The sequence below is a fragment of the Nerophis ophidion genome, linkage group LG02 (assembly GCF_033978795.1).
Source record: "Nerophis ophidion isolate RoL-2023_Sa linkage group LG02, RoL_Noph_v1.0, whole genome shotgun sequence".
NCBI classification, from domain to species: Eukaryota; Metazoa; Chordata; class Actinopteri; order Syngnathiformes; family Syngnathidae; genus Nerophis; species Nerophis ophidion.
Genome location: NC_084612.1, coordinates 62,106,127 through 62,134,116, shown reverse-complemented (window position 1 = coordinate 62,134,116; position 27,990 = coordinate 62,106,127). Strand labels below are relative to the sequence as shown.

At 41.1% G+C, this 27,990-nt stretch overlaps 1 protein-coding gene across 5 annotated transcripts in view; it reads right to left on the bottom strand.

The window, feature by feature from the left end:
- atp2b2 (ATPase plasma membrane Ca2+ transporting 2) overlaps positions 1 to 27,990 on the bottom strand; it is a 342,244-nt gene that overhangs the window by 54,916 nt on the left and 259,338 nt on the right. For all 5 annotated transcript variants that reach the window (XM_061888038.1, XM_061888058.1, XM_061888049.1 and 2 more), the window contains 2 exons: positions 12,265 to 12,506; positions 4,584 to 4,818 (listed from right to left, as the gene is read on the bottom strand). In XM_061888038.1, the coding sequence (XP_061744022.1) occupies positions 4,584 to 4,818; positions 12,265 to 12,506 (477 nt within the window). The remainder of the gene's footprint in view (positions 1 to 4,583; positions 4,819 to 12,264; positions 12,507 to 27,990) is intronic.

Genomic DNA, 27,990 nt, shown 5'->3' with positions numbered 1-27,990 from the left:
GAACCAGCAACTAAATTAAAAAGCAGAGGAGATCAAAGACGGTAGGACGCCTCAAAAAATGAAAACCTGTCTCAAACACCAATTACTATTCTTCCTTCTTCCTATCATCTTCTTTTCTTTTAACCTATTTTGTGTCCTTCTAGGGCAGCCCTATGGGACAGAAATGTACTTTGCTGCCCTTTAAAAAAATCCACTGACGAAAAGCAAAAGCCAGAGGTGACAATCTGCCTACGTTGCAAGAGAGCGGTTGAGGTCGTACTAAAAGAAGAGTGTGAATAATGCAACATGCTTTTCTTGTACCTGCATGAAAGACGCCAAATGAGGTCAGTTGCTCCTTTATACACAAATGGCCTGATTTACTAAAGGTTAGCATGCATTAACATAACATGCAAACTTGATTTTCCTGGGCGTATTTATTTCAGTGCCCATAGCACGGGCAACAAACGCGTGTGTGTTCTAAGATGGACGACGAGGATTTACAACCTTATCTTTTTGAAGCTGAATATATGGAGGATGAAGTGTTGGTTAGAAAAGTCAAACTTCGAAGTTAAAGGACCAATGATTGTCACACACACACACTAAGTGTGTTGAAATGTGTCCTCTGCATTCGACCCATCCCCTTGTTCACCCCTTGGGAGGTGAGGTGAGCAGTGGGCAGCAGCGGTGGCCTCAGCCAGGAATAATTTTTGGTAAATTAACCCCCAATTCCAACCCTTGATGCTAAGTGCCAAGCATGAAGGTAATGGGTCCCATCTTTTTATAGGTATATATAGGTATTGGTATGACTCGCCCGGGGTTTGAACTCACAACTTACCGATCTCAGGCTGCATTCGTAAACCACTAGGCCACTGAGTTGGTAGGGTAGAGATGGCCTTAATTTTGGGATTAATCATGCAATGAAACAAGCTCAGAAGGTGATGTGAGAAAATCTATAGCAAGACTCCGGAATAAGACAAAATAACCATTCACCCCAGAGAAAGTTTCCCTGCAAAAGGTTCGACACATGTTAAAAAAACGTCTCAAAACAATGATTCCTTAACAAAGGATTCCTCAACAAACGGCCTGATTTACTAAAGGTCGGCATGCATTAACATGCAAACTTGATTTTCCTGGGCGTATTTATTTCAGTGCCCATGGTACGGGTAGCAAACGCGTGTGTGTTCTAAGATGGACAACGAGAATTTTCAACCTTTTCTTTTTGAAGCTGAATATATGGAGGATGAAGTGTTGGTTAGAAAAGTCAAACTTCGAAGTTAAAGGACCAATGATTGTCACACACACACTAGGTGTGTTGAAATTTGTCCTCTGCATTTGATCTATCCCCTTTTTCACCCCCTGGGAGGTGAGGGGAGCAGTGGGCAGCAGCGGTGTCCGCGCCCAGGAATCAATTTTGGTGATTTAACCCCCAATTCCAACCCTTGATGCTAAGTGCCAAGCGTGAAGGTAATGGGTCCCATCTTTTTATAGGTATATATAGGTATTGGTATGACTCGGCCGGGGTTTGAACTCACAACCTACCGATCTCAGGCTGGATTCTCTAACCACTAGGCCACTGAGTTGGTTGAGCAGAGATGGCCTTCATTTTAGGATTAATCATGCAATGAAACAAGCCCAGAAGGTGATGCGAGTAAACCTACAGCAAGACTCCGGAATAAGACAAAATAACCAATAACCCCAGAAAATGTTTCCCTGCAAAAGGTTCTACACATGTTAAAGAAACGTCTCAAAACAAGGATTCCTCAACAAATGGCCTGATTTACTCAAGGTTGGCATGCATCAACATGCAAACTTGATTTTTATGGGCGTATTTATTTCAGTGCCCATAGCACAGGCAACAAACACGTCTGTGTTCTAAGATGGACAACGAGGATTTGCAACCTTATCTTTTTGAAGCTGAATTTATGGAGGATGAAGTGTTGGTTAGAGGTGGTAAAGTTCAAAGTTAAAGGACCAATGATTGTCACACACACACTAGGTGTGTTGAAATGTGTCCTCTGCATTTGACCCATCCCCTTGTTCACCCCCTGGGAGGTGAGGGGAGCAGAGGGCAGCAGCGGTGGCTGCGCCCAGGAATAATTTTTGGTGATTTAACCCCCAATGGATCCCATTTTTTATAGTCTTTGGTATGGTATGACTCGGCCGGGGTTTGAACTCACATCCTACCGATCTCAGGCTGGATTCTCTAACCACTATTAATCATGCAATGAAACAATCCCAGAAGGTGATGCGAGAAAATCTGCAGCAAAACTATGGAATGAGACAAAATAACCATTAAACCCAGAGAAAGTTTCCCTGCAAAAGGTTCTATACATGTTAAAGAAACGTCTCAAAACAAGGATTCCTCAACAAAAGGGTCTTCACCCAAATTGAATGACTTGTTCTTATGGTCATGCACCCCAAAGCTAAGTAGTTTTGCTTTATCCTGTTAGCCGGCAATGAGACCACAACCTTCCTGTCCAATATAGTAAACTATTGGCCCATCCAGGTCTAAAATGCAATATCGCGCTTAAAATAATTGCACACTGAGACCTGCTTCTCCGTAGAAAGTCTCGACCTTGGACAGACGTGTGTTTGCGTCCGCTTGTGTAAGACCCCTGGGGCCGAGTCAACCTCAAATTTAATCAAAGGACGCTATGAAAAGACGGCTTCCTGTGAAAGAACCCTATGGAGAGTCTGCTCAGCCATTTGAAAAAGTGGAGCCGACTCTGTCCGCCGTTCACTCATCTGTGTTTGCTTTTGTTGTCCACTGTCAAGACCCAAACCAACACTGACAATCATGCTGTCACAATGAAGCGTAACCACGGTAACCCACGGTACTAATGTACAGCAAGAGGGCGATGGAGGTGAGAGGTTTTATGCAATGTGGAGACACGATTTACGTATTGCATCCGAAATGATGCTGAGGGTGGCCGGAAAATGGGGCTTTGCAGAAAAAAGCGGTGTTAAAGTGTACTCAAGGTAAGCTAATGAGAGCCATTTTATCCAAAAAGAGACTGAGGGCGTCAAGAAAAGTGGAGTGCTGCACCAAAATAGAGATTGTGGAGTGTAATACTGCAGTGTCCAAGACAAGCTAACATTTGCATGTGTGTTTTTGTCTATGACTTTTTGGTAACACTTTTTGTAAGTAAAAACGACTTAATTTAGAGTTATTTGGACACGAGGAGGACATATTTTAAGTAACAAAGACTTAATTTAGAGTTATTTGGACACTAGGGGAACATATTCTAAGTAACAAAGATTAATGTAGAGTTATTTAGACACTAGGGGAACATATTGTATGTAATAAAGACTTTTTTTAAGAGTTGTTTGGACACTAGGGGAGCATATTGTAAGTAACACAGACTTAATGTCGAGTTATTTGGACACTAGGGGAACATATTGTAAGTAACAAAGACTTAATAAAGAGTTATTTGGACACTAGGGGAACATATGGTTAGTAGCAAAGACTTAATGTAGAGTTATTTAGACACTAAGGGGAAGATATTGTATGTAACAAAGACTTAATTAAGAGTTATTCGGACACTAGGGGAACATGTTGTGAGTATCAAAGACTTAATGTTGAGTTATTTAGACAATAAGAGAACATATTGTATGTGACAAAGACTTATTTAAGAGTTATTTGGACATTAGGGGAACATATTGTAAGTAACAAAGACTTATTTAAGAGTTGTGTGGACACTAGGAGAACATATTGTAAGTAACACAGACCTAATGTTGAGTTATTTGGACACTAGAGGAACATATTGTAAGTAACACAGACTTAATGTCGAGTTATTTGGACACTAGGGGAACATATTGTAAGTAACAAAGACTTAATAAAGAGTTATTTGGACACTAGGGGAACATATTGTAAGTAACAAAGACTTAATAAAGAGTTATTTGGACACTAGGGGAACATATTGTAAGTAACACAGACTTAATCAAGAGGTATTTGGACACTAGGGGAACATATTGTAAGTAACACAGACTTAATGTCGAGTTATTTGGACACGAGGGGGACATATTGTAAGTGACAAAGACTTAATTTAGAGTTATTTATCACACGAGGAGGACATATTTTAAGTAACAAAGACTTAATTTAGAGTTATTTGGATACTAGGGAAACATATTTTAAGTAACAAAGACTTAATTTAGAGTTATTTGGACAACAGGGGAACATATTGTAAGTAACAAAGACTTAATGTAGTTATTTGGACACTAGGGGAACAATATACACATTTCAATAACATTACAATATACACATTTTACAGATTTTCATTTCTCCTGACATATCAGAACATTTAGTTTAGACACCTGTACTGTGTTACACCTCTAGTTGCCATGTTGACCTAAAAAGGTACTGTACAGAGGGGCTTGGAAGAATCATGCAATGTGTTTTTTTTTTTGTTTTTTTTCCAATCAAAGGACAAAGCCGGTGGTTCTCAATCATTTTCTGTTACAACCCCCCTGAGAGACATCATTTTTTTTCACAACCATTGCCTCTCGTTTATCCCGACACCCCCTTGAAGTTCCACCAATGCTCCTCACTGAAAAATAATCAACACATCTTATGAACTCCAAAACACGGCACACGGCTCTCCTACCTCTGGCCGGACGGGGTCTTCGATCCCGACGACGCAAATGGCCGTGAGGTCGCTGAGGATGTTGTTTTCGTCGTCCCAGTTGGGCTCCGGGTTGCCTGAGAAGTCCCGGTACGCCACGCAGATGGTCCTCAAACCCTCACAGGCCATGGGCTCGATCACCTTCTTCACCATCTCGTCCTTGTCCCGGGGACGGAAAACCCTGGGCTCACCCACCTCGTTCAGGACGTGGTTACATCTGTGACAGGGAAACAGGTATTGCAATCAACATAACGTTAATATTATTGTGTGAATGTTCCCAAGCATTCACACATATGGTTTTCTACACCGAAATAATTTCTTGTTCTTCTTCTACTCCAGATTTTGGCGCACTCGACCTTCCACATGTTTCACCCAATTCAAACCGTTCCAACTTCAAACAGTTCAGCCTTTTCGGGAATTGCAAGCTTTCCTTTGAAAAATTCCCAAATTTTCCCAGAATTCAAGGTTTTCCAGGATATTGTTCCCATTCAAAATGAGTTGGCCATTTTTCAAAATTCCACCATTTCCACATTTTTCAACCCATTCAAACCATTCCACCCTCAACATATTAAACTCATCTTGGACATTCAAACTATCAATGTTCCAAGTTGGCAGTCTTGGGAACAGACAACGAAGACGACAATTTTTAGAGAAATGTGGATTCACAATCTTATCTTTTTGAAGCTGAAAATACTGAGGATGAACTGCTGCTTCTAGAAGCCGGCAGGAAAAGATGGTGAAACTTTGGAGCAGACGGAAGCCGAGAGAGTAAGGTCGGTGTGACTCGAAGCTGTAAATGTGGAACTTGACTGTTTTTGGTCAAATGAGGATTCACAACCTTATATTTTTGAAGCTGAACATACGGAGGATGAACTGCTGCTTCTAGAAGCCAGCGGGAAAAGATGGTGAAACGTTGGAGCAGAAGGAAGCCGAGAGAGTGAGGTCGTCGTGAATCGAAGCTGTAAAGTGTGGAACTTGCAGACAAGGTATTTCAACAAAAATGGAGTGCTTACCCAAATAAACTAGAAAAAAAAATGTCTCTGGCCAGCTGGACCAAACGCAAAACTGTCCATCTAGTGAGTCTCATTTTAAATGTTGATCGTGATACATGCCCCACATCATGGTTACTTACAGTGTGGTCAATGTCAAATACCGCTTCTGCCAACTTGTGGAGATAACACAAACTATGGGCCTGATCTACTAAGCTACAAACACAACACCACAGTATAAAATTGTGTGTTCAAATAGTGGGCATGTTGGGTGTGATTTACTAAGACTGTGTGTGCAATGATAGCTGGTGCAGACTGTCTCATTTATTTTGTTTTATTTTTGCGTGTCACATGGATCTTTCACCATGGAGAAACTCATTTACTCAACGTTAATGTTATCATGCTAATAATAACTGTGGTGTGTTGCTATTTTTCAAACATGCAGCAGACCTGTAGAACTTTTTATGGGCATTTTAGAAACACTCCTGCAGTTCGATCTATGACTTTACCCTCTTTTTTAGATGTGGGAGATGCAGGCACTAACAGCCTTATCATTTTGAAGTTGAATATACTGAGGATGAACTGCTGCTTCTAGAAGGCAGCAGGAAAAGATGGTGAAACGTTGGAGCAGACGGGAGCCGAGAGAGTGAGGTCGGCGTGACTCGAAGCTGTAAATGTGGAACTTGACTATTTTTGGTCAAATGAGGAATCACAACCTTATATTTTTGAAGCTGAACATACTGAGGATGAACTGCTGCTTCTAGAAGCCAGCGGGAAAAGATGATGAAACGTTGGAGCTGAGGGAAGCTGAGAGAGTGAGGTCGTCGTGAATCGGAGCTGTAAATGTGGAACTTGCAGACAAGATATTTCAACAAAAATGGAGTGCTTACCCAAATAAACCAGAAAAAAATGTCTCTGGCCAGTTGGACCAAACGCAAAACGGTCCATCTAGGGAGTCACATTTTAAATGTTGATCATGATACACGCCCCACATCATGCTTACTTACAGTGTGGTCAATGTCAAATACCGCTTCTGCCAACTTGTGGAGATAACACAAACTAAGGGCCTGATCTACTAAGCTATAAACACAACACCGCACTATAAAATTGTGTGTACTATTAGTGGGCATGTTGCGTGTGGACTGGTGCAGACTGTCTCATTTATTCTATTTTATATTTGCGTGTCATGTGGATCTTTCACCATGGAGACATTCATTTACTCCACATTAATGTTATCATGATAATAATAACTGTGGTGTGTTGCTATGTTTTCAAACATGCAGCAGACATGTAGTGCTTTTTAATGGGCATATTAGAAACACTCCTGCAGGTCGATCTACAACTTAACCCTCTTTTTTAGATGTGGAAGATGCAGGCACTAACAACCTTATCATTTTGAAGTTGAATATACTGAGGATGAACTGCTGCTTCTAGAAGGCAGCAGGAAAAGATAGTGAAACGTTGGAGCAGACGGAAGCCGAGAGAGTGAGGTCGGCGTGACTCGAAGCTGTAAATGTGGAACTTGACTATTTTTGGTCAAATGAGGAATCACAACCTTATATTTTTGAAGCTGAACATACTGAGGATGAACTGCTGCTTCTAAAAGCCAACAGGAAAAGATGGTGGAACGTTGGAGCAGACAGAAACCGAGAGAGTGAGGTCGCCGTGAATCGAAGCTGTAGAGTGTGGAACTTGAAAACAAGCTATTTCAACAAAAATGGAGTGCTTACTCAAATACACCAGAAAATATGTTTCCGGCCAGCTGGACCAAACGCAAAACTGTCCATCTAGTGAGTCACATTTTAAATGTTGATCATGATACACGCCTCACATCATGCTTACTTACAGTGTGGTCAATGTCAAATACCGCTTCTGCCAACTTGTGGAGATAACACAAACTAAGGGCCTGATCTACTAAGCTATAAACACAACACCGCACTATAAAATTGTGTGTCCTATTAGTGGGCATGCTGCGTGCGATTTACTGAGACTGTGCGTGCAATGATAGGTAGTGCAGACTGTCTCATTAATTTTATTTTATTTTTGCGTGTCACATAGATTTTTCACCATGGAGAAACTCATTTACTCCACATTAATGTTATCATGCTAATAATAACAACTGTGGTGTGTTGCCATGTTTTCAAACATGCAGCAGACAAGTACAACTTTTTATGGGCATTTTAGAAGCAGTCCTGCAGTTCGATCTACAACTTTACCCTCTTTTTTAGATGTGGGAGATGCAGGCACTAAAAACCTTATGTTTTTAATCTGAATATACTGGGGATGAACTGCTGCTTCTAGAAGCCAGCAGGAAAAGATGGTGAAACGTTGGAGCAGACGGAAGCCAAGAGAGTGAGGTCGGTGTGACTTGAAACTGTAAATGTGGAACTTGACTATTTTTGGTCAAATGAGGATTCACAACCTTATATTTTTGAAGCTGAACATACTGAGGATGAATTGCTGCTTCTAAAAGCCAACAGGAAAAGATGGTGGAACGTTGGAGCGGACAGAAACCGAGAGAGTGAGGTCGTCGTGAATCGAAGCTGTAGAGTGTGGAACTTGAAAACAAGCTATTTCAACAAAAATGGAGTGCTTACCCAAATAAACCAGAAAAAAATGTCTCCGGCCAGTTGGAAAACGCAAAACTGTCCATCTAGGGAGTCACATTTTAAATGTTGATCATGATACACGCCCCACATCATGCTTACTTACAGTGTGGTCAATGTCAAATACCGCTTCTGCCAACTTGTGGAGATAACACAAACTAACGTCCTGATCTACTAAGCTATAAACACAACACCGCACTATAAATTTGTTTGTCCTATTAGTGGGCATGTTGCGTGCGATTTACTGAGACTGTGCGTGCAATGATAGGTAGTGCAGACTGTCTCATTTATTTTATTTTATTTTTGGGTGTCACATGGATTTTTCACCATGGAGAAACTCATTTACTCCACATTAATGTTATCATGCTAATAATAACTGTGGTGTGTTGCTATGTTTTCAAACATGCAGCAGACATGTACAACTTTTTATGGGCATTTTAGAAGCAGTCCTGCAGTTCGATCTACAACTTTACCCTCTTTTTTAGATGTGGGAGATGCAGGCACTAAAAACCTTATGTTTTTTAAGCTGAATGTACTGAGGATGAACTGCTGCTTCTAGAAGCCAGCAGAAAAAGATGGTGAAACGTTGGAGCAGACGGAAGCCAAGAGAGTGAGGTCGGTGTGACTTGAAACTGTAAATGTGGAACTTGACTATTTTTGGTCAAATGAGGATTCACAACCTTATATTTTTGAAGCTGAACATACTGAGGATGAATTGCTGCTTCTAAAAGCCAACAAGAAAAGATGGTGGAACGTTGGAGCAGACAGAAACCGAGAGAGTGAGGTCGTCGTGAATCGAAGCTGTAGAGTGTGGAACTTGAAAACAAGCTATTTCAACAAAAATGGAGTGCTTACTCAAATAAACCAGAAAATATGTTTCCGGCCAGCTGGACTAAACGCAAAACTGTCCATCTAGTGAGTCACATTTTAAATGTTGATTATGATACACGCCTCACATCATGCTTACTTACAGTGTGGTCAATGTCAAATCCCGCTTCTGCCATCTTGTGGAGTTTAAACAAACTAAGGGCCTGATCTACTAAGCAATAAACACAACACCGCACTATAAAATTGTGTGTCCTATTAGTGGGCATGTTGGGTGTGATTTACAGAGACCTTGCGTGCAATGATAGGTAGTGCAGACTGTCTCATTTATTTTATTTTATTTTTGGGTGTCACATGGATTTTTCACCATGGAGAAACTCATTTACTCCACATTAATGTTATCATGCTAATAATAACTGTGGTGTGTTGCTATGTTTTCAAACATACAGCAGACATGTACAACTTTTTATGGGCATTTTAGAAGCAGTCCTGCAGTTTGATCTACAACTTTACCCTCTTTTTTAGATGTGGGAGATGCAGGCACTAAAAACCTTATGTTTTTTAAGCTGAATATACTGAGGATGAACTGCTGCTTCTAGAAGCCAGCAGGAAAAGATGGTGAAACGTTGGAGCAGACGGAAGCCAAGAGAGTGAGGTCGGTGTGACTTGAAACTGTAAATGTGGAACTTGACTATTTTTGGTCAAATGAAGATTCACAACCTTATATTTTTGAAGCTGAACATACTGAGGATGAAATGCTGCTTCTAAAAGCCAACAGGAAAAGATGGTGGAACGTTGGAGCAGACAGTAACCGAAAGAGTGAGGTCGTCGTGAATCGAAGCTGTAGAGTGTGGAACTTGAAAACAAGCTATTTCAACAAAAATGGAGTGCTTACTCAAATAAACGAGAAAATATGTTTCCGGCCAGCTGGACTAAACGCAAAACTGTCCATCTAGTGAGTCACATTTTAAATGTTGATTATGATACACGCCTCACATCATGCTTACTTACAGTGTGGTCAATGTCAAATCCCGCTTCTGCCATCTTGTGGAGTTTACACAAACTAAGGGCCTGATCTACTAAGCTACAAACAGAACACCACACTATAAAATTGTGTGTACTATTAGTGGGCATGTTGGGTGTGGACTGGTGCAGACTGTCTCATTTATTCTATTTTATATTTGCGTGTCATATAGATCTTTCACCATGGAGACACTCATTTACTCCACATTAATGTTATCATGCTAATAATGACTGTGGTGTGTTGCTATGTTTTCAAACATGCAGCAGACATGTAGTGCTTTTTGTCTTCCAGTCAGTGCTGGATTGTAGTCGTTCCTACCGGTTGTTTGTCACCACTACCTGTCAATGTCATTATTACTTTGTTGTAGTTGTGTCTACTTTTGTTCACTCTGCTCAAGCTATAAATCCTTCTTGTCACAGTAAGTGTTTTGTTCATAGCCTAGTTTGTTATCCGCCTCATGCGCACCTTTTGTTAGTACCCTTTTGTATGCTCTTGTTTTAGTATTCAAATTAAATCATGTTTTCTTATTCAATGCCCCAATTCCAACCCTTGGGGTTCGTCAACAAAATGTGACAGGATTTAGTGTAAAAAATATTATACGGCTCTCACGGAAATACATTTTAAAATATTTGGCTTTCATGGCTCCCTCAGCCAAAAAGGTTCCCGACCTCTAGGCCAGTGGTCCCCAACCTTTTTGTATCTGCGGACCGGTCAACGCTTAATAATTTGTCCCGCGGCCCGGGGGGAATCCCTTTTTTTTTTTTTTCTTTGTCATGAAAAAGGGACATTTTTGTCATGAAAAGAGGAGGTTTTTGTGGTTGGTGCACTAATTGTAAGTGTATATTGTGTTTATGCTAATTGTATTTGAAAAAAATATATTTATTTTTTTAAAATAAAAATGAATAAAAAATGATTCTGCGGCCCGGTGGTTGGGGACCACTGCTCTAGGGTACAGAATGTAAATAAAGTATTTTTAGATGGTTTTGGGTGCATTTTGGGGGTGCATGGGGTGGTATAGCTCGGTTGGTAGAGCGGCCGTGCCAGCAGCTTGAGGGTTCCAGGTTCGATCCCCGCTTCCGCCACCCTAGTCACTGCCGTTGTGTCCTTGGGCAAGACACTTTACCCACCTGCTCCCAGTTCCACCCACACTGGTTTAAAATGTAACTTAGATATTGGGTTTCACTATGACTCACTAGAGAAAAAGCGCTATATAAATATAGTTCACTTCACTTCATTTTGAAGTGATTTATAGGTGGAAATGATTGCTCCCATTAGCTGCATTGCTGACCATCAAGAAGGAGCAGATTTTTAGAAGTTAGACTGCAAAATAAAAAAAAAGTGTCTTCTTGTCTCTTATAATTATTACGAACAATAGGAAAAAAATCCACTGTGATAAGGTGGCGACTTGTCCGGGGTGTACCACACCTTCCGCCCGATTGTAGCTGAGATAGGCACCAGCGCCCCCCCGCTACCCCAAATGGAATAAGCGGTAGAAAATGGATGGATGGATGGAAAAAATTATTCTGCGGCCCGGTGGTTGGGGACCACTGCTCTAGGCTACAGAATGTAAATAAAGTATTTTTAGATGGTTTGGGGTGCATTTTGGGGGTGCATGGGGTGGTATAGCTCGGTTGGTAGAGCGGCCGTGCCAGCAACTTAAGGGTTCCAGGTTCGATCCCCGCTTCCGCCATCCTAGTCACTGCCGTTGTGTCCTTGGGCAAGACACTTTACCCACCTGCTCCCAGTGCCACCCACACTGGTTTAAAATGTAACTTAGATATTGGGTTTCACTATGAGTCACTAGAGAAAAAGTGCTATATAAATATAGTTCACTTCACTTCATTTTGAAGTGATTTACAGGTGGAAATGATTGCTCCCATTAGGTGCATTGCTGACCATCAAGAAGGAGCAGATTTTTACAAGTTAGACTGCAAAAAAAAAAAAAAAGTGTCTTCTTGTCTCTTATAATTATTACGAACAATAGGAAAAAAATCCACTGTGATAAGGTGGCGACTTGTCCGGGGTGTACTCCGCCTTCCGCCCGATTGTAGCTGAGATAGGCACCAGCTCCCCCCGCGACCCCAAAGGGAATAAGCGGTAGAAAATGGATGGATGGATGGATGGATGGACGAAAAAATCCACCCACCAACTCTTGAAAAAGTGCAGTTTCCTTTAAATAAAAATTAAAAATCAAGTGTTCAATTTCCACTCTCACATACTTTTTGAGGACGATCTCCGACGCTCCCTTGCTGTACATGCGGAAGCTTCCGTCGGGCAGTTTGATGACGGTGCTCATGGACTTCCTGACGGAGTTGAAGGTGTACACTTTGTAGAGCTTCTCCTCCGGGATCTGGTTCCGTATGGGCTGGTAATCTCGCTTTAGGTCCAGCACCAATCCCAGCAGGCCGCACTCCGTCTTGTTGCCCACTTGTTTGGGCAGACCGCCTTCCTTATCTGGAGGCTGGAGAGACGCAGGGAAAGAGAGAGAGAGTATTTATAGCATGGAACACAGTCACTATGCTATTCATTCTTATTTGTCTCAGCGAAGGCTAATTAGCATGAATATTTCAGCGTTTCTCAGCATGCTTTTAACTGAATGCAAAGCTTAAAAAAATTGCACATTGCTGACGATCATTCGTATCACAGCGGAGCTCTGTTTCGATACGAAAATCTCTTAATGTTGTCATCTCTCAGCGAATATAAAGAATGGCTGTCACACTCATACAGGCTGTCTTTTTAAAGCAGGGGTCACCAACGCGGTGCCCGCGGGCACCAGGTCGCCCGTAAGGACCAGATGAGTAGCCCGCTGGCCTGTTCTAAAAATAGCTCAAATAGCAGCACTTACCAGTGAGCTGCCTCTATTTTTTAACGTTTATTTATTTACTAGCAAGCTGGTCTCGCTTTGCTCAACATGTTTAATTCTAAGAGAGACAAAACTCAAATAGAACATTCCAATATCCTTTCACTGGAACTAAGGGGCCAAGCCCAACTCCTGAAAAACAACCCCCATAATTCCTCCTCCACCAAATTTCACACTGTACCATTCTCCTGGCGACCTCCAAACCCAAACTCAACCATCAGTGGCGACGTGGTTTGCATTGGACTTGGTGATGTATGGCTTAGATACAGCTGCACGGCCATGGAAACCCATTCCATGAAGCACTCTGCGTACCGTACGTGGGCTAATTGGAAGGTCACATGAAGTCTGGAGCTCTGTCGCAATTGACCGTGCAGAAAGTCGGCGACCTCTTTGCAGTTTACGTGGCCTACCACTTGGTGGCTGAATTGCTGTTGTTCCCAAAATAAATAAATCTTTGGCTCAACTTCAGATATACATGTTGATATAAAGTTATTAAATTTGTTTATGGATTATGCCATTTTTGTTAAAAAAAAACATGTTTTTGATGGCAAAAACACAAAATATGTGACAACTCCCCACTACCCCCAAATTAATTAAAAATGTAATATATGATGTGAAGTAATCGGAGTCTGAAACAGGTCAATAAATAAATCATAACAACTCTCTCCTTTGAGGCACACATTAAAAGCGTTACTAAAACGGCCTTCTTTCATCTCCGCAATATCGCTAAAATTCGCTCCATTCTGTCCACTAAAGACGCTGGGATCATTATCCATGCGTTTGTTACGTCTCGCCTCGACTATTGTAACGTATTATTTTCGCGTCTCCCCATGTCTAGCATTAAAAGACTACAGTTGGTACAAAATGCGGCTGCTAGACTTTTGACAAGAACAAGAAAGTTTGATCACATTACTCCTGTACTGGCTCACCTGCACTGGCTTCCTGTGCACTTAAGATGTGACTTTAAGGTTTTACTACTTACGTATAAAATACTACACGGTCTAGCTCCATCCTATCTTGCCGATTGTATTGTACCATATGTCCCGGCAAGAAATCTGCGTTCAAAGGACTCCGGCTTATTAGTGATCCCCAAAGCCCAAAAAAAGTCTGCGGGCTGTAGAGCTTTTTCATTTCGGGCTCCAGTACTCTGGAATGCCCTCCCGGTAACAGTTCGAGATGCCACCTCAGTAGAAGCATTTAAGTCTCACCTTAAAACTCATTTGTATACTCTAGCCTTTAAATAGACTCCCTTTTTAGACCAGTTGATCTGCCGTTTCTCTTCTTTTTCTTCTATGTCCCACTCTCCTTTGTGGAGGGAGTCCGGTCCGATCCGGTGGCCATGTACTGCTCGCCTGTGTATCGGCTGGGGACATCTCTGCGCTGCTGATCAGCCTCCGCTTGGGATGGTTTCCTACTGGCTCCGCTGTGAACGGGACTCCCGCTGCTGTGTTGGCTCCGCTTTGGACTGGACTCTCGCGACTGTGTTGGATCCATTATGGATTGATCTTTCACAGTATCATGTTCTCATATGTTCTCATAGTCATCAGTATCATCAGTATCACAGTATCATGTTCTCATAGTCATCATTGTCACCGACGTCCCACTGGGTCATTATTGTCACCGATGTCCCACTGGGTGTGAGTTTTCCTTGCCCTTATGTGGGCCTACCGAGGATGTCGTAGTGGTTTGTGCAGCCCTTTGAGACACTAGTGATTTAGGGCTATATGAGTAAACATTGATTGATTGATTGATTGATTGATAACATTGATTTTTATTTAGTAATACTTTTTGATCAGTGAAAGTTTATTTAATTGTTTTTAATTATCGGAGCTCCAAAAGGGTCTCCTCATAAGTATTAAAAATAAGTCTTACACGTTTCTGTTTATTTTTTTTTTTAAATTTTCAACAGAAATCTGTAGATGAATTTCAGATCTATCAGTCCATTATAAGTTTTTATTTGTATTTTTTAATGGGGATGTATATCTCGGTTGGTAGAGTGGCCGTGCTAGCAACTTGAGGGATCCAGGTTTGATCCCCCCTTCTGCCATCCTACTCAATTTCGTTGTGTCCTTGGGCAAGACACTTTTCCCACCTGCTCCCAGTGCCACCCACACTGGTTTAATTGTAACCTGGATATTGGGTTTTCACTATGTAAAGTGCTTTGAGTCACTAGAGAAAAGCGCTATATAAAATGTACTTCACTAATGCTTTTTCTGTTTGTTTTATGCCCTTTTGTCTTTAAAAACGTGTTGAAACTGTTAACGGCAAACACAAAAATATTTGAAAGTGAAATATTTAATGTTAATTAATGGAGACCTAAATAAGTCAATAATTCAAAATAACATTGATTTTATTTAATTGTTTAAAGAAATAACAGTTTTAGATGAAAAAACAGTCTGCATAGCAGTTTTGTGGTTTTAGAGTCAAAATTGTAACTTTTTTCTAATTTTTTTACCTGCAGACTTAAACTTCCTTTTATTGTCATTCAAATTTGAACTTTATAGTACAGATAAGAACAAAATGTTGCTGCAGTAGCTCGTTGTAGTACAGGATAAAAGAGCAGTAATGTGCAGATATAAATAAATAGATTACTGTACAGATAAATATATTGCACTTTTGCATGTGCATCCACGTTTATGGATGTATGTTATATTGTCTTTACATTCCAGTGATGCATTCAAGTGTCTTATGGTTTGAGGGAAGAAGCTGTTACATAACCTAGAGCATGGGTGTCAAACTATGGCCCGCGGGCCAAATCTGGCCCGCAGTTTAATTTCATTTGGCCCTTGAGGCAATATCAAATTAACATTAGAGCTCGCCCGCCGCTGTAACACCGCATTCACCACTAATACTCATACTCGTCAACCCTCCTGATTTTCCTGGGAGACTCCCGAAGTTCAGTGCCCCTCCCGAATTTCTCCCGATTTCCACCCCGGAAATAATATTGGGGGCGGGCCGTAAAAGCACTGCCTTTGGCGTTCTCAACATGTCGCCACGTCCGCTTTTCCTCCATACAAACAGCGTGCCGGCCCACTGACATAATGTATGCGGCTCATACACACACACAAGTGTATGCAAAGCATACTTGGTCAACAGCCATACAGGTCACAATGAAGGTGGCCGTATAAACAACTTTAACACTGTTACAAATATACGCCACGCTGTGAAGCCACAGCAAACAAGAATGACAAACACATTTCGGGAGAACATCCGCACCGTAACGCAACATAAACACAACATAAACACAACCGAACAAATACCCAGAACCCCTTGCATCACTAACTCTTCCGGGATGCTACAATATACATCCCCGCTACCACCAAACCCCGCCGCAGAAAAGAGGCATTCAATTTGTATTTTTATTTTATTTGATATGCCATTGATATTTTTTAATTATTATTATTTAAAACTCAATTTTGCATGTCACTATAAAGTTATATAAGCCTTGCTTGGTCAATATTCAATGCAAAATGTGTTTGGGTCCCTATTAAAGGATTAATTTGTTCACCCTCGGCCCGTGGCTTCGTTCAGTTTTAAATTTCGGCCCACTCTGTATTTGAGTTTGACACCCCTGACCGAGAGGTTCTGCTACAGAGGCGGGGAACCTCTTTCTAGAGTCCAGTAGTGAAAACAGTCCTTGGTGGGGGGAGTGGGAGGAGTCTCTGCAGATTTTCTGAGCACTGGTCAGGCAGTGGCTTTTTGAGATTTCCTGGATAGGAGGAAGAGGAGTCCTGGATGCATTTTTATTCCACTTTTTTTTATGGTTTTTGTTTTTAAAATGTGCCACGGGATGTTAAAAAAATTTATAAAAATTGTCCACTTTGGACACGCCCGCATGACATGGAATGCCCCTGGTAAAACGCAGGATCCTTCCAATGGTACCCAGGAAAATGTTAAAAAATGTAAATAAAATGTATGTCAATTGAATATGAATAAAACAATAGCCGGTGTTTGACACTGAATCGTATAAAAACACAGTAGTAGCCCTAAAAGGTAACCATTTATTTCAAAAACCTGCCAGACATCCGATTGAAAAAACTGTAAGTGGGCGACGCTCATCATTTAAATTTTAGGAACAGAAAAGAGCGAGCCGAATCCACAGAGAGCAAGTAAATATTTGGACTTTTGGGAGGAATGGAAACAAATGTCGATTCATTTTCGGTGCAGGCGTTTATTCGCATGGCTCGCTGCCGACTTCAGACAAGAGTTCCAGCTGCTGGAGAGGAAAATGGGGTTAAAACCTCATATATTATTAAAATCCAATCAGTCTTGGCCCATTGTCACCTCACAGTAATTGGAGTGCTCCATGTTTAGCTGTGTGAGAGTAAAAAGTACCCCAAAAAAATGGAAACGCTCTGATAATGACCAATAATTACACTACTTGGATTTTTCTCAACTCCAACCTACAAATGCATAACTCAAGGTAGCCACACCGTAGCCCAGCAAGCATGTTTTAGGGTGATTATGATGCTCCGACCGGAACTCTCTAATAACAAAAGTTCCTTGGGTGAATAATGTGAACTCACTACACCGGTATTTTTTAGCGCTTTCATGGCGAGTTTACTGCCAGATATAAGTAAGAACTTCACACTACTTTATATTAGAAATGGCAACAGTGGAGGACGAATGTCCCATAACAAGAAGATAGAGAAAAAGAAGAACCTTATCCACTATGTTGTCGTCACGGACAACAAAGGCGGATGTCGGCAATTTTTTAGGATTCATGCAGATCCCAAATACAGATCAGCAGGTACCAGAAGGTAAGAAAAGTTGCTTTTTGCATAATGTTGTGAAACAAAACGCCAGATAATATGTCTTACCTTATAATATACACACACCATAATAATACTCCTATTTTGAAACACATCAAGCGGTGTGGCTTCATAGCTTACCAAAGTCGTATAAAAACCTGTTGATAGAATTTTAAGCTCTGTGTGTAATGTTCTGTATTTTCACTGGAACATATAAAACGTTGGTGTTGTTTACTCGAGTCATTAGGCCATCATAGTGCAGCCTCCCTACACTTATGTCTTATGTTTGACTGCCATCTATTTATCATTACACCATCCATCCATCCATTTTCTAACGCTTGTCCCTTTTGGGTTCGCGGGGGGTATCTCAGCTGCATTCAGGCGGAAGGCGGGGTACACCCTGGACAAGTCATCACCTCATCATTACACCATGTACCAAATAACATAGCTTCGAGGTGGGTGAGCTCAACCAAACGCATTCCTTGCATTAGGCGCACTGTCGAGTTTTGAGAAAAAAAAAAGGCTTTTAAGTGCACCTTATAGTCCGGAAAATAAGGTATTTATTCTACATATTTATGTTAATGTTTTACAGCAATCAAAACATATATATTTTCTAAACTAACTTTTAAAGGGAACCTATTATGAAAAAACAACGTTTCTTAACAACTGGTACCTGGTTTTGTATATTTGGGATCTACATAAGTCTCTGCATTGCAGAGATATTTACCTTCTTTCATTCTTCCAACGCATACTTGCCAACCCTCCTGGATTTTGCGGGAGACTCCCGAATTTCAGCGCCTCTCCCGAAAACCGCCCGGGACAAATTTTCTCCCGAAAATCTCCCGAAATTCAGGCGGAATGGAGGCCACGCCCCCTCCAGCTCCATGCAGACCTGAGTGACATCTCGACAGCCTGTTTTCACGTCCGCTTTCCCACAATATAAACAGCATGTCTGCCCAATGACGTTTTAACTGTATAATGATCGAGGGCGCGTTCTTGGTTTCTTGTGGGTTTATTGTTAGGCAGTTTCATTAACGTCCTCCCAGAGAGGTAACAACACACAACAACAGCAGTCCGTTTTCGTATACCGTAAAGCAGTTTGTCTGCCGTAAACAGCAATGTTGTGACACTCTTAAACAGGACAATACTGCCATCTACTGTTCATGCATATGTTTAGAAAAACAAGGATGGACAATTCAACCCTTAACCCAACAATGAGTAGATGAGTGTTACAATATGTGTGTGTAAATGTGTAAATAAATGAACACTGAAATTCCATGTATTTCTTATATATATATATATATATATATATATATATATATATATATATATATATACCTAGAATTCACTGAAAGTCAAGTATTCACTGAAAGTCAAGTATTTCTGATATATTTGACCTGGTGAATCTAGCTGTAAATATACTCTTCCCCTCTTAACCACGCCCCGATACCAACCACGCCCCCCACCTCCCGAAATCGGAGGTCTCAAGGTTGGCAAGTATGTTCCTACGGACAAAGCCGTTTGGAATTTGCCGGATTTGTGACGTCAGCTAACTTCTCAACATATGGTAGAAACTAGGGTTGTACGGTATACAAGTATTGGTATAGTACCGCGATACTAACGAATCATATTCGGTACTATACCGTCTCTAAAAAGTACCGGTCCCCCACCACCCCATGTCGTCGTCGCATCGTGTCATTGCTGGTTTACGAGCGGAGGAGCATGTTCGGCAGCGCACAATCACGCAGTACTTACAAGCAGACACAGTGTGTAGACCGAAAAGGGAGAGCGGACGCATTTTGGCTGAAAAACTAAAGATAAAAGTAAAGTTATAACACTGAAATGCCCTCAGGAAGAGGTGCTTTAAGACCGTCCACAGTCTGCAGTTCTGTAGCTACTTCTAAATCACTAATCCTCGCCTCCATGGCAACAAATGAAGTAAGTTTCTTACAAGTATCATCCTTGCAGGAAGAGGAATAGCTAAAGATGCTTCACTACACACCGTAGCTCACTGTGTCACAATGTAAACAAACCTACTCAGTGGCCTACTGGCCAGGTTGTGAGTTCAAACCCCGGCCGGGTCATACCGAAAACTATAAAAATGGGGCCCATTACCTCCCTGCTGTCAGGACTTTGACTTGGATTTGTTTTGCTTCTTCGATGCAGAGGGAATTTGGAACGAGCCAGGCGAGCGTTCAGGTACATGATTAATTTATTTATATACTATAATACAAAAATAAAGCAAACAAAGGGCGCTGACAAGGAGGTACAATACTAGGCTACAGAATACAAACATGAAACAAAAACACTTGCTCGATGGCATGAATAATAATGAACTATAAACAAAACTAGCACAATAGCATGACTATAAACATGAAACAAAAACAAACTTGCACTGTGGCTTTAAATAACAAAAACTTACTTGGCGTGGACAAAACTGAATAAGCATGGCATGAAGGTAGGTGCAGCAAGCAGTAAGCAGAATAATAGCATAAGCACCAGCAATAGCAAAGTTCCCAGGCCGATGACCAGAAACAAATGGTTTAAATAGTGACAATGATGATGAGAAACAGGTGTGGGGCTGAGGGCAGGGGCGTGACTTGGAGACCAGGTGGAAACTAACGCTTAACTATGGAGACAAACAAAACCAGGAAGTGATAAACGGGAAACAAGAGTCCAAAAACAAAACATAAACATGATCAAACTTTACAGGCATGACACCTGCTACCAAAAATTATTCCCGGGAGTGGCCACCTCTTTTGCTCACCGCTCCCCTCACTCCCCAGAGGGTGAACAAGGGGATGGGTCAAATGCAGAGGACAAATGTCACCACACCTAGTGTGTGTTTGACAATCATTAGTACTTTAACTTTAACTTAACTTAAACGCAATGGGGGATCAACACATAACATCTACTGTAATGATACCAAGTACAGGAGCGTATCTCGTCGATACTACTACGATTACATCGATATTTTTTCGCATCACAAAATGGGTATCACCGATGACGAATACTAAAGAACTGGCTTTTTTAGGCAGTTTTGTTTTGTTTTTTTCTGGCGTGACATTCCAACATTGGCATGGCTTTGCTACTGTTAACAGGTTTTGGAGCAGGGTGGTGTTGAGGACCAGCTGCCCTCTCCCTGGTCTTTGAGTGTTCCTGCAGGCAAGGACATATGCCAGAGGGAGGGCTGGCATCCTCACTTCCGATTCCACCTGAGGCTCTCCTTAATCCACGCCTCCTGTTCTGCTATGTGTTCTTCCCGGGCCCCCACCTTTTATTTTGCATTTATCTTCTCCTCGGTCCCCAATCCTCTTTCCTCCCTCTCAATGACCTTCTTCTTCACCACGCTATCGGTTTCTCCTCAAGAAGTGCTCCGCCCCCATTCCCTGCAGGGTCCCTCTCGTGGTGGAGGCGCTGGGCGAGTGCTTCCGAAGGCCTGGAGGTGTGCTGGAGGGCAGGAAGGCGCTCTAGTAATCCACAATGAGGACACTTGTCACACAAGAGCGTCAAACCAACTCTTCCCCCGTCCACTCCATCCGAATTCATATCATTTCCCCACTGACTGATTCCCTGTTCGATATTTACAGTTAAAGTACCACTGATAGTCACACACACATACTAGGTGTGGTGAAACTAACCTCTGCATTTGACCCATCCCCTTGTTCACACCCTGGGAGGCGAGGGGAGCAGTGAGCAGCAGCTGTGGCCGCGCCCAGGAATCGTTTTGTTGATTTAACCCCGAATTCCTGGGTGCTGAGCGCCAAGCAGGGCGGTAATGTGTACCATATTTATAGTCTTTGGTATGACTCGGCCAGGATTTGAACTCACAACCTCTCCGGGCGGACACTCTAACCACAAGGCCATTTAGCAGTCCCGATACCAATTATTTTGATACTTGGCTTACCAAAGTCGTACTAAAACATTCTGAAAAAAATGTTAACGCCATGTGTAGTGTTCTATATTTTCAATGGAACATTTAACATTTTCCATGCGATGAGGGGCGACTTGTCCAGGGTGTACACCGCCTTCCGCCCGATTGTAGCTGAGATAGGGAATAAGCGGTAGAAAATGTATGGATGGGTGGCATCTAACATTTTGGTGTTGTTTACTTGAGTCATATTGCCATCATAGTGCAGTCTACACTTATCTCTTATGTGTGACTGCCATCTACTGGTCACACATATCATTACACCATGTAACAAATAAAATAGCTTTGAGGTGGGTAAGCTCAACCGAACGTATTCCTTACATCAGGCGCACTGTCGAGTTTTGATAAATTTTTATTTTGAGTGCGCCTTATAGTCCGGAAAATACGGTATAGCTTACTTAATGTATTTTAGAATTTCAGGCAAATTGATGCAGTTTAAAACTGTTTTATTGCAGACTAAAAAACATGTTACTAATGTTGTTCTTTGTTGTAATTTCATATACAGTTTACTTTTTTAATTTGTTCTTTCGTTATTGCTAATAAGGATATAATGTTTTGCAGAGGTGTACTTATATCATCTTTATAGACAAATGACACTGGGGGATGGGCGCACATTCTTTACTTCTTTGCAGATGTAGTGTCGTGAAAAAAACGTCGAACCGGAACTCTCTAATAACTAAAGGTCCTTAGGTGAATAATGTAAACTCACTACACGGGTATGTTTTAGCTTTTTCATGGCGAGTCTACTGACAGAAAACAGTAAGAAATTTACACTACTTTATATTACAAATAGCAACAGCAGACGACAAATGTCCTATAACTAGAAGATAGAGAAAAAGAAGCTTATCGACTATGTCGCCACGGACTACAAAGGCGGAGGTGCACAATTTTTTTAGGATGTATGCAGATCCCAAATACAGATCAGCAGGTAAGAGAAGTTGCTTTTGCATAATATTGCGAAACAAAACACCAAATAATATGTCTTACCTTACACACACACCATAATAATACTTATAGTATGTTAAAGCACATCATAGCTTACCAAAGTCGTACTAAAACATGTTGATAGATTTTTGAGCGCCGTGTGTAATGTTCTATATTTTCAATGTAAACATATAACATGTTGGTGTTGTTTGCTTGAGTCATTTTGCCATCATAGTGTAGTCTACACTTATCTCTTATGTGTGACTGCCATCTACTGGTCACACATATCACTACACCATGTACCAATTAAAATAGCTTCGAGGTGGGTAATCTCAACCAAGCTTATTCCTTACATTAGGCGCACTGTGGGGTTGGGGGGGAAGCATTTTAAGTGTGCCTTATTGTCCGTAAAATGCGGTATATAGTTTACATAATTTTAGAATTTCAGGCAAATTGATGTAGTTTAAAACTTTTCTATTGCAGACTAAAAACTCAGAGGAACATGTAACATTTTGGTGTTGTTTACTTGAGTCATATTGCCATCATAGTGCAGTCTACACTTATCTCTTATGTGTGACTGCCATCTACTGGTCACACTTATCATTACACCATGTACCAAATAAAATAGCTTCGAGGTGGGTAAGCTCAACCAAACGTATTCCTTACACCGGGTTTTAAGGTGCACTGTCGAGTTTTGAGGAAGGGGAAAAAAGGATTTTAAGTGTGCCTTATTGTTCGTAAAATACGGTATACAGTTTACATAATGTATTTTAGAATTTCAAGCAAATTGATGCAGTTCAAAACTTTTCTATTGCAGACTAAAAACTCAATGGAACAAGAAAATGTTGGTGTTGTTTACTTGAGTCATATTGCCATCACAGTGCAGCCTACACTTATCTCTTATGTGTGACTACCATCTACTGGTCACACTTATCATTACACCATGTACCAAATAAAATAGCTTTGAGGTGGGTAAGCTCAACCAAACGTATTCCTTACACCGGGTTATCAGGCGCACTGTCGAGTTTTGAGGAAGGGGAAAAAAGGATTTTAAGTGTAGATTATAGTCCGTGAAATATGGTATAGTTTACATAATGTATTTTACAATTTCAGGCAAATTGATGAAGTTTACAACTTTTCTATTGCAGACTAAAAAAACATGTTAATAATGTTGTTCTTTGTTGTAATTTGATCTTTATTTATTTATTTTTCTTTAATGCTAATAAGGATGTAATATTATATATATATATATATATATATATATATATATATATATATATATATATATATATATATATATATATATATATATATATATATATATATATATATATATTTAAATAGACTCCCTTTTTAGACCAGTTGATCTGCCGTTTCTTTTCTTTTTCTCCTCTGTCCCACTCTCCCTTGTGGAGGGGGTCCGGTCCGATGGCCAAGGATGAAGTATTGGCAGTCCAGAGTCGGGACCCAGGATGGACCGCTCGCCTGTGTATTGGCTGGGGACATCTCTACGCTGCTGATCCGCCTGAGCTTGGGATGGTTTCCTGTTGGCTCCACTATGAACGGGACTCTCGCTACTGTGTCGGATCCACTTTGGACTGGACTCTCACGGTTGTATTGGATCCACTACGGATTGAACTTTCACAGTATCATGTTAGACCCGCTCGACATCCATTGCATTCAGTCCCCTATGCGGTCCTCTCCAAGGTTTCTCATAGTCATCATTGTCACTATCACCGACGTCCCACTGGGGTGAGTTTTCCTTGCCCTGATGTGGGTTCTACCGAGGATGTCGTTGTGGTTTGTGTTGCGGTTTGTGCAGCCTTTTGAGACACTAGTGATTTAGGGCTGTATAAATAAACATTGATTGATTGATTGATTATATACAAATGACACCGGGGGCATGGGCGCACAATCTTTACTTCTTTGCAAAGTAATGTCAGAATTAGGAGTTAAACAAAGTGTGCAGCCTTTAAGTGCCGTCTAAATGTTTAAATCTATCCAATCCAAACATTAGACCAAAATAGCCTCCCTGGAGATGCTTCTAAAAGATAAAAGGGATCACAATATGCTATAAATATCACTTTGAGTGTGAAAAGGCAGCACTGTCCCCCTGGGCCAATCATCATATCATGTCTTGTTTTCTTTTTTATATATTTTTTTTATAACCATTCTATGGTGAAATATATCTGGACTGGCCCAATTTGATTAAGATGTCTGCTTGCTCTCTTTCAGGCTTGACTGATTATCGTGAAACAAACCATAGATAACTCATAAAAACGGGTCCGCTTCCATATCATCATCGTGCAGATTAGCGTTTCTATTAAGCTCGGCGAACTCATGAGCATTTATCCTATAACAACGGTAGCGTGAAATGCATGGTGGCGTGTGCGAGGGAAGCTTTGTGACATCTTAAAGGAGTGTCAGTGGAAAGTGACGGCGGCGGTTGTCTTTATTAAGAACTAGTTCATTACTTCAATTTCTCTAATATGGTCCTTTAAGGACATGAGTTGCGTTTTCTAAAATCACACAGCTTAATATGATAAATATTTGCTAATCCAGTGTTTTTCAACCACTGTGCCGCAGCACACTAGAGTGCCGTGAGATGCAGTCTGGTGTGCCGTGGAAGATGAGCTAATTTCACCTATTTAGGTTAAAAATATTTTTTGCAAACCAGTAATTATAGTCTGAAAATGATGTGTTGTTGAGTGTCGGTGCTTTCTAGAGCATAGTAACCGTGTAATACTCTTCCATATCAGTAGGTGGCAGCCGGTAGCTAATTGCTTGTAGATGTCGGAAACAATGGGAGGCAAAGTGCAGGTAAAAAAAAAAGGTGTCTAATGCTTAAACCAAACATAAACTAAAGGTGAATGCCTCTAAGAAACGGCATTGATGCCTAGGGAGGGATATGCGGAACAAAATTAAAACGGAACTGGCCGCAAAGTAAAGAAAAACAGAATGCTGGACGACAGCAAAGACTTACTGCGGAGCAAAGACAATGTGCATCCGAACATGACATGACAATCAACAATGTCCCCACAAAGAAGGACGAAAAAAAATGAAATATTCTTGATTGCTAAAACAAAGTAGATGCGGGAAATATTGCTCAAAAGAAGACATGAAACTGCTACAGGAAAATACCAAAAAAAAGAGAAAAAGCCACCAAAATAGGAGCGCAAGACAAGAACTAAAACACTACACACAGGAAAACAGCAAAAAAGTGAAAATAAGTCAGGGTGTGATGTGACAGGTGGTGACAGTACACCTACGTTGAGAAAAGAGCTATAGTCATGCACGCTTGCTTATGCTTTAAAGTCACATCCAACAATTGCGACAACGACTTTTTACCGCCAACTGAGTTTCGTTTTTTTTTTTTAAGGATTTCTGCTGATGGTTTGCCTCCGCATTTTTTCAACGCACAACATGTTTCTTGGTTCAAAAAAAGTTGAAAAAGACTATGCTAATCAATTATGATCAATTGTTTGCATGTTTTAACTTGTATGCAAAATGAATGCATATTATTATGATATAATGGGGAAAGACCTAGGACAGGGGTTCTTTACTAATTTGACCCTGGGGCCCAACTCTTACAGTACAGAGGGGCCCAGAGCCCACTTAAATATTAACACTGAATTAGTCATATTTCTATTGATATTATAAATATTCAATAATTATACCTAACCTGGCCCTGCGATGAGGTGGTGACTTGTTCAGGGTGTACACCGCCTTAAGCCCGATTGTAGCTGATAGACACCAGCGCCCCCCGCAACCCCAAAGGGAATAAGCGGTAGAAAATGGATGGATGGATGGATGGATGGAGAGTCATATTTCTATTGATATTATAAATATTCAATAATTATACCTAACCTGGCCCTGCAATGAGGTGGTGACTTGTCCAGGGTGTACGCCGCCTTCCGCCCGATTGTAGCTGAGATAGGCACCAGCGCCCCCCGCCACCCCAAAGGGAATAAGCGGTAGAAAATGGATGAATGGATACACCTAACCTACTTACACTTTAATACAGGGGTCTGCAACCCGCGGCTCTTTAGTGCCGCCCTAGTGGCGCCCTTGAGCATTTTTTTAAAAGTATTGAAAATGGAAAAAAAAACGGGGGGGAAATAATTTAATGGTTTTAGTATGTTTTTTGTTTGAGGACTTCCAAAGACATGCACCTGGGGATAGGTTGATTGGCAACACTAAATTGGCCCTAGAGTGGGAATGTGAGTGTGAATGTTGTCTGTCTATCTGTGTTGGCCCTGCGATGAGGTGGCGACTTGTCCAGGATGTACGCCGCCTTCCGCCTGATTGTAGCTGAGTAAGGCACCAGCGCAACCCCAAAGGGAATAAGCGGTAGGAAATGGATGGATGGACAAACATGACACAAAACTTCCCAATTGTTAAAAAGCCCATTGTTTCATATGTTTGTGTGTGGAGATGTTCGATGATATCGGACTGCCGATATTATCGGCCGATAAATGCTTTAAAATGTAATATTTGAAATTATTGGTATCGGTTTGAAAAAGTAAAATGTATGACTTTTTAAAACGCCGCTGTACGGAGTGGTACATGGACGTAGAGAGAACTACTGAGCGCCAATAAACGTTAACGGCACTGCCTTTGCATGACGGCACAATTACATAATATTGACAGCTTTTCACACACACAAATGAATGCAAGGCATACTTGGTCAACAGCTATACAGGTCACACTGAAGGTGGCCGTATAAACAACTTTAACACTGTTACATATATGCGCCGCACTGTGAACCCACACCAAACAAGAATGACACATTTCGGGAGAACATCCATACCGTAACACAACATAAACACAAAAGAAAAAAATCTCCCGTCCAAAAGCAGAACCTAGTAACTCAATTCTAGAGATACCCTTGAGATACTAGGTTTTTCTGTTGTATCTACGCGGTTATGTGGTAGTTGCTAGGTCCTGCCATGCGCGTAACAGCTTACTTACGGAACAAATAAAAATATCGCATACACTAATGTAAAGCATATCACCTAGTGACTCCAAAATTATTATCAGCCCAGTTTTGACCAAAATTGAGTTACTGGGTTTTGCCTTTGGACGGGAGAAACACCCAGAACCCCTTGCAGCACTAACTTTTTCTGGACGCTACATTATACACCCCCGCTACCCCCTACCCTACCTCAACCTCCTCATGCTCTCTCAGGGAGAGCATGTCCCGAATTCCAAGCTGCTGTTTTGAGGCATGTTAAAAAAAATTATGTAATTTGTGACGTCAATAATAAATATGGCAGTGCTATGTTTTTCCATAACTTGAGTTGATTTATTTTGAAAAACCTTGTTACAATGTTTAATGCATCCAGCGAGGCATCACAACAAAATTAGGCATAAAGTGTTGATTCCACAACTGTATATATCGGTATTGGTTGATATTGGAATCGGTAATTAAGAGTTGGACAATATCGGAATATCGAATATCGGCAAAAAAGCCATTATC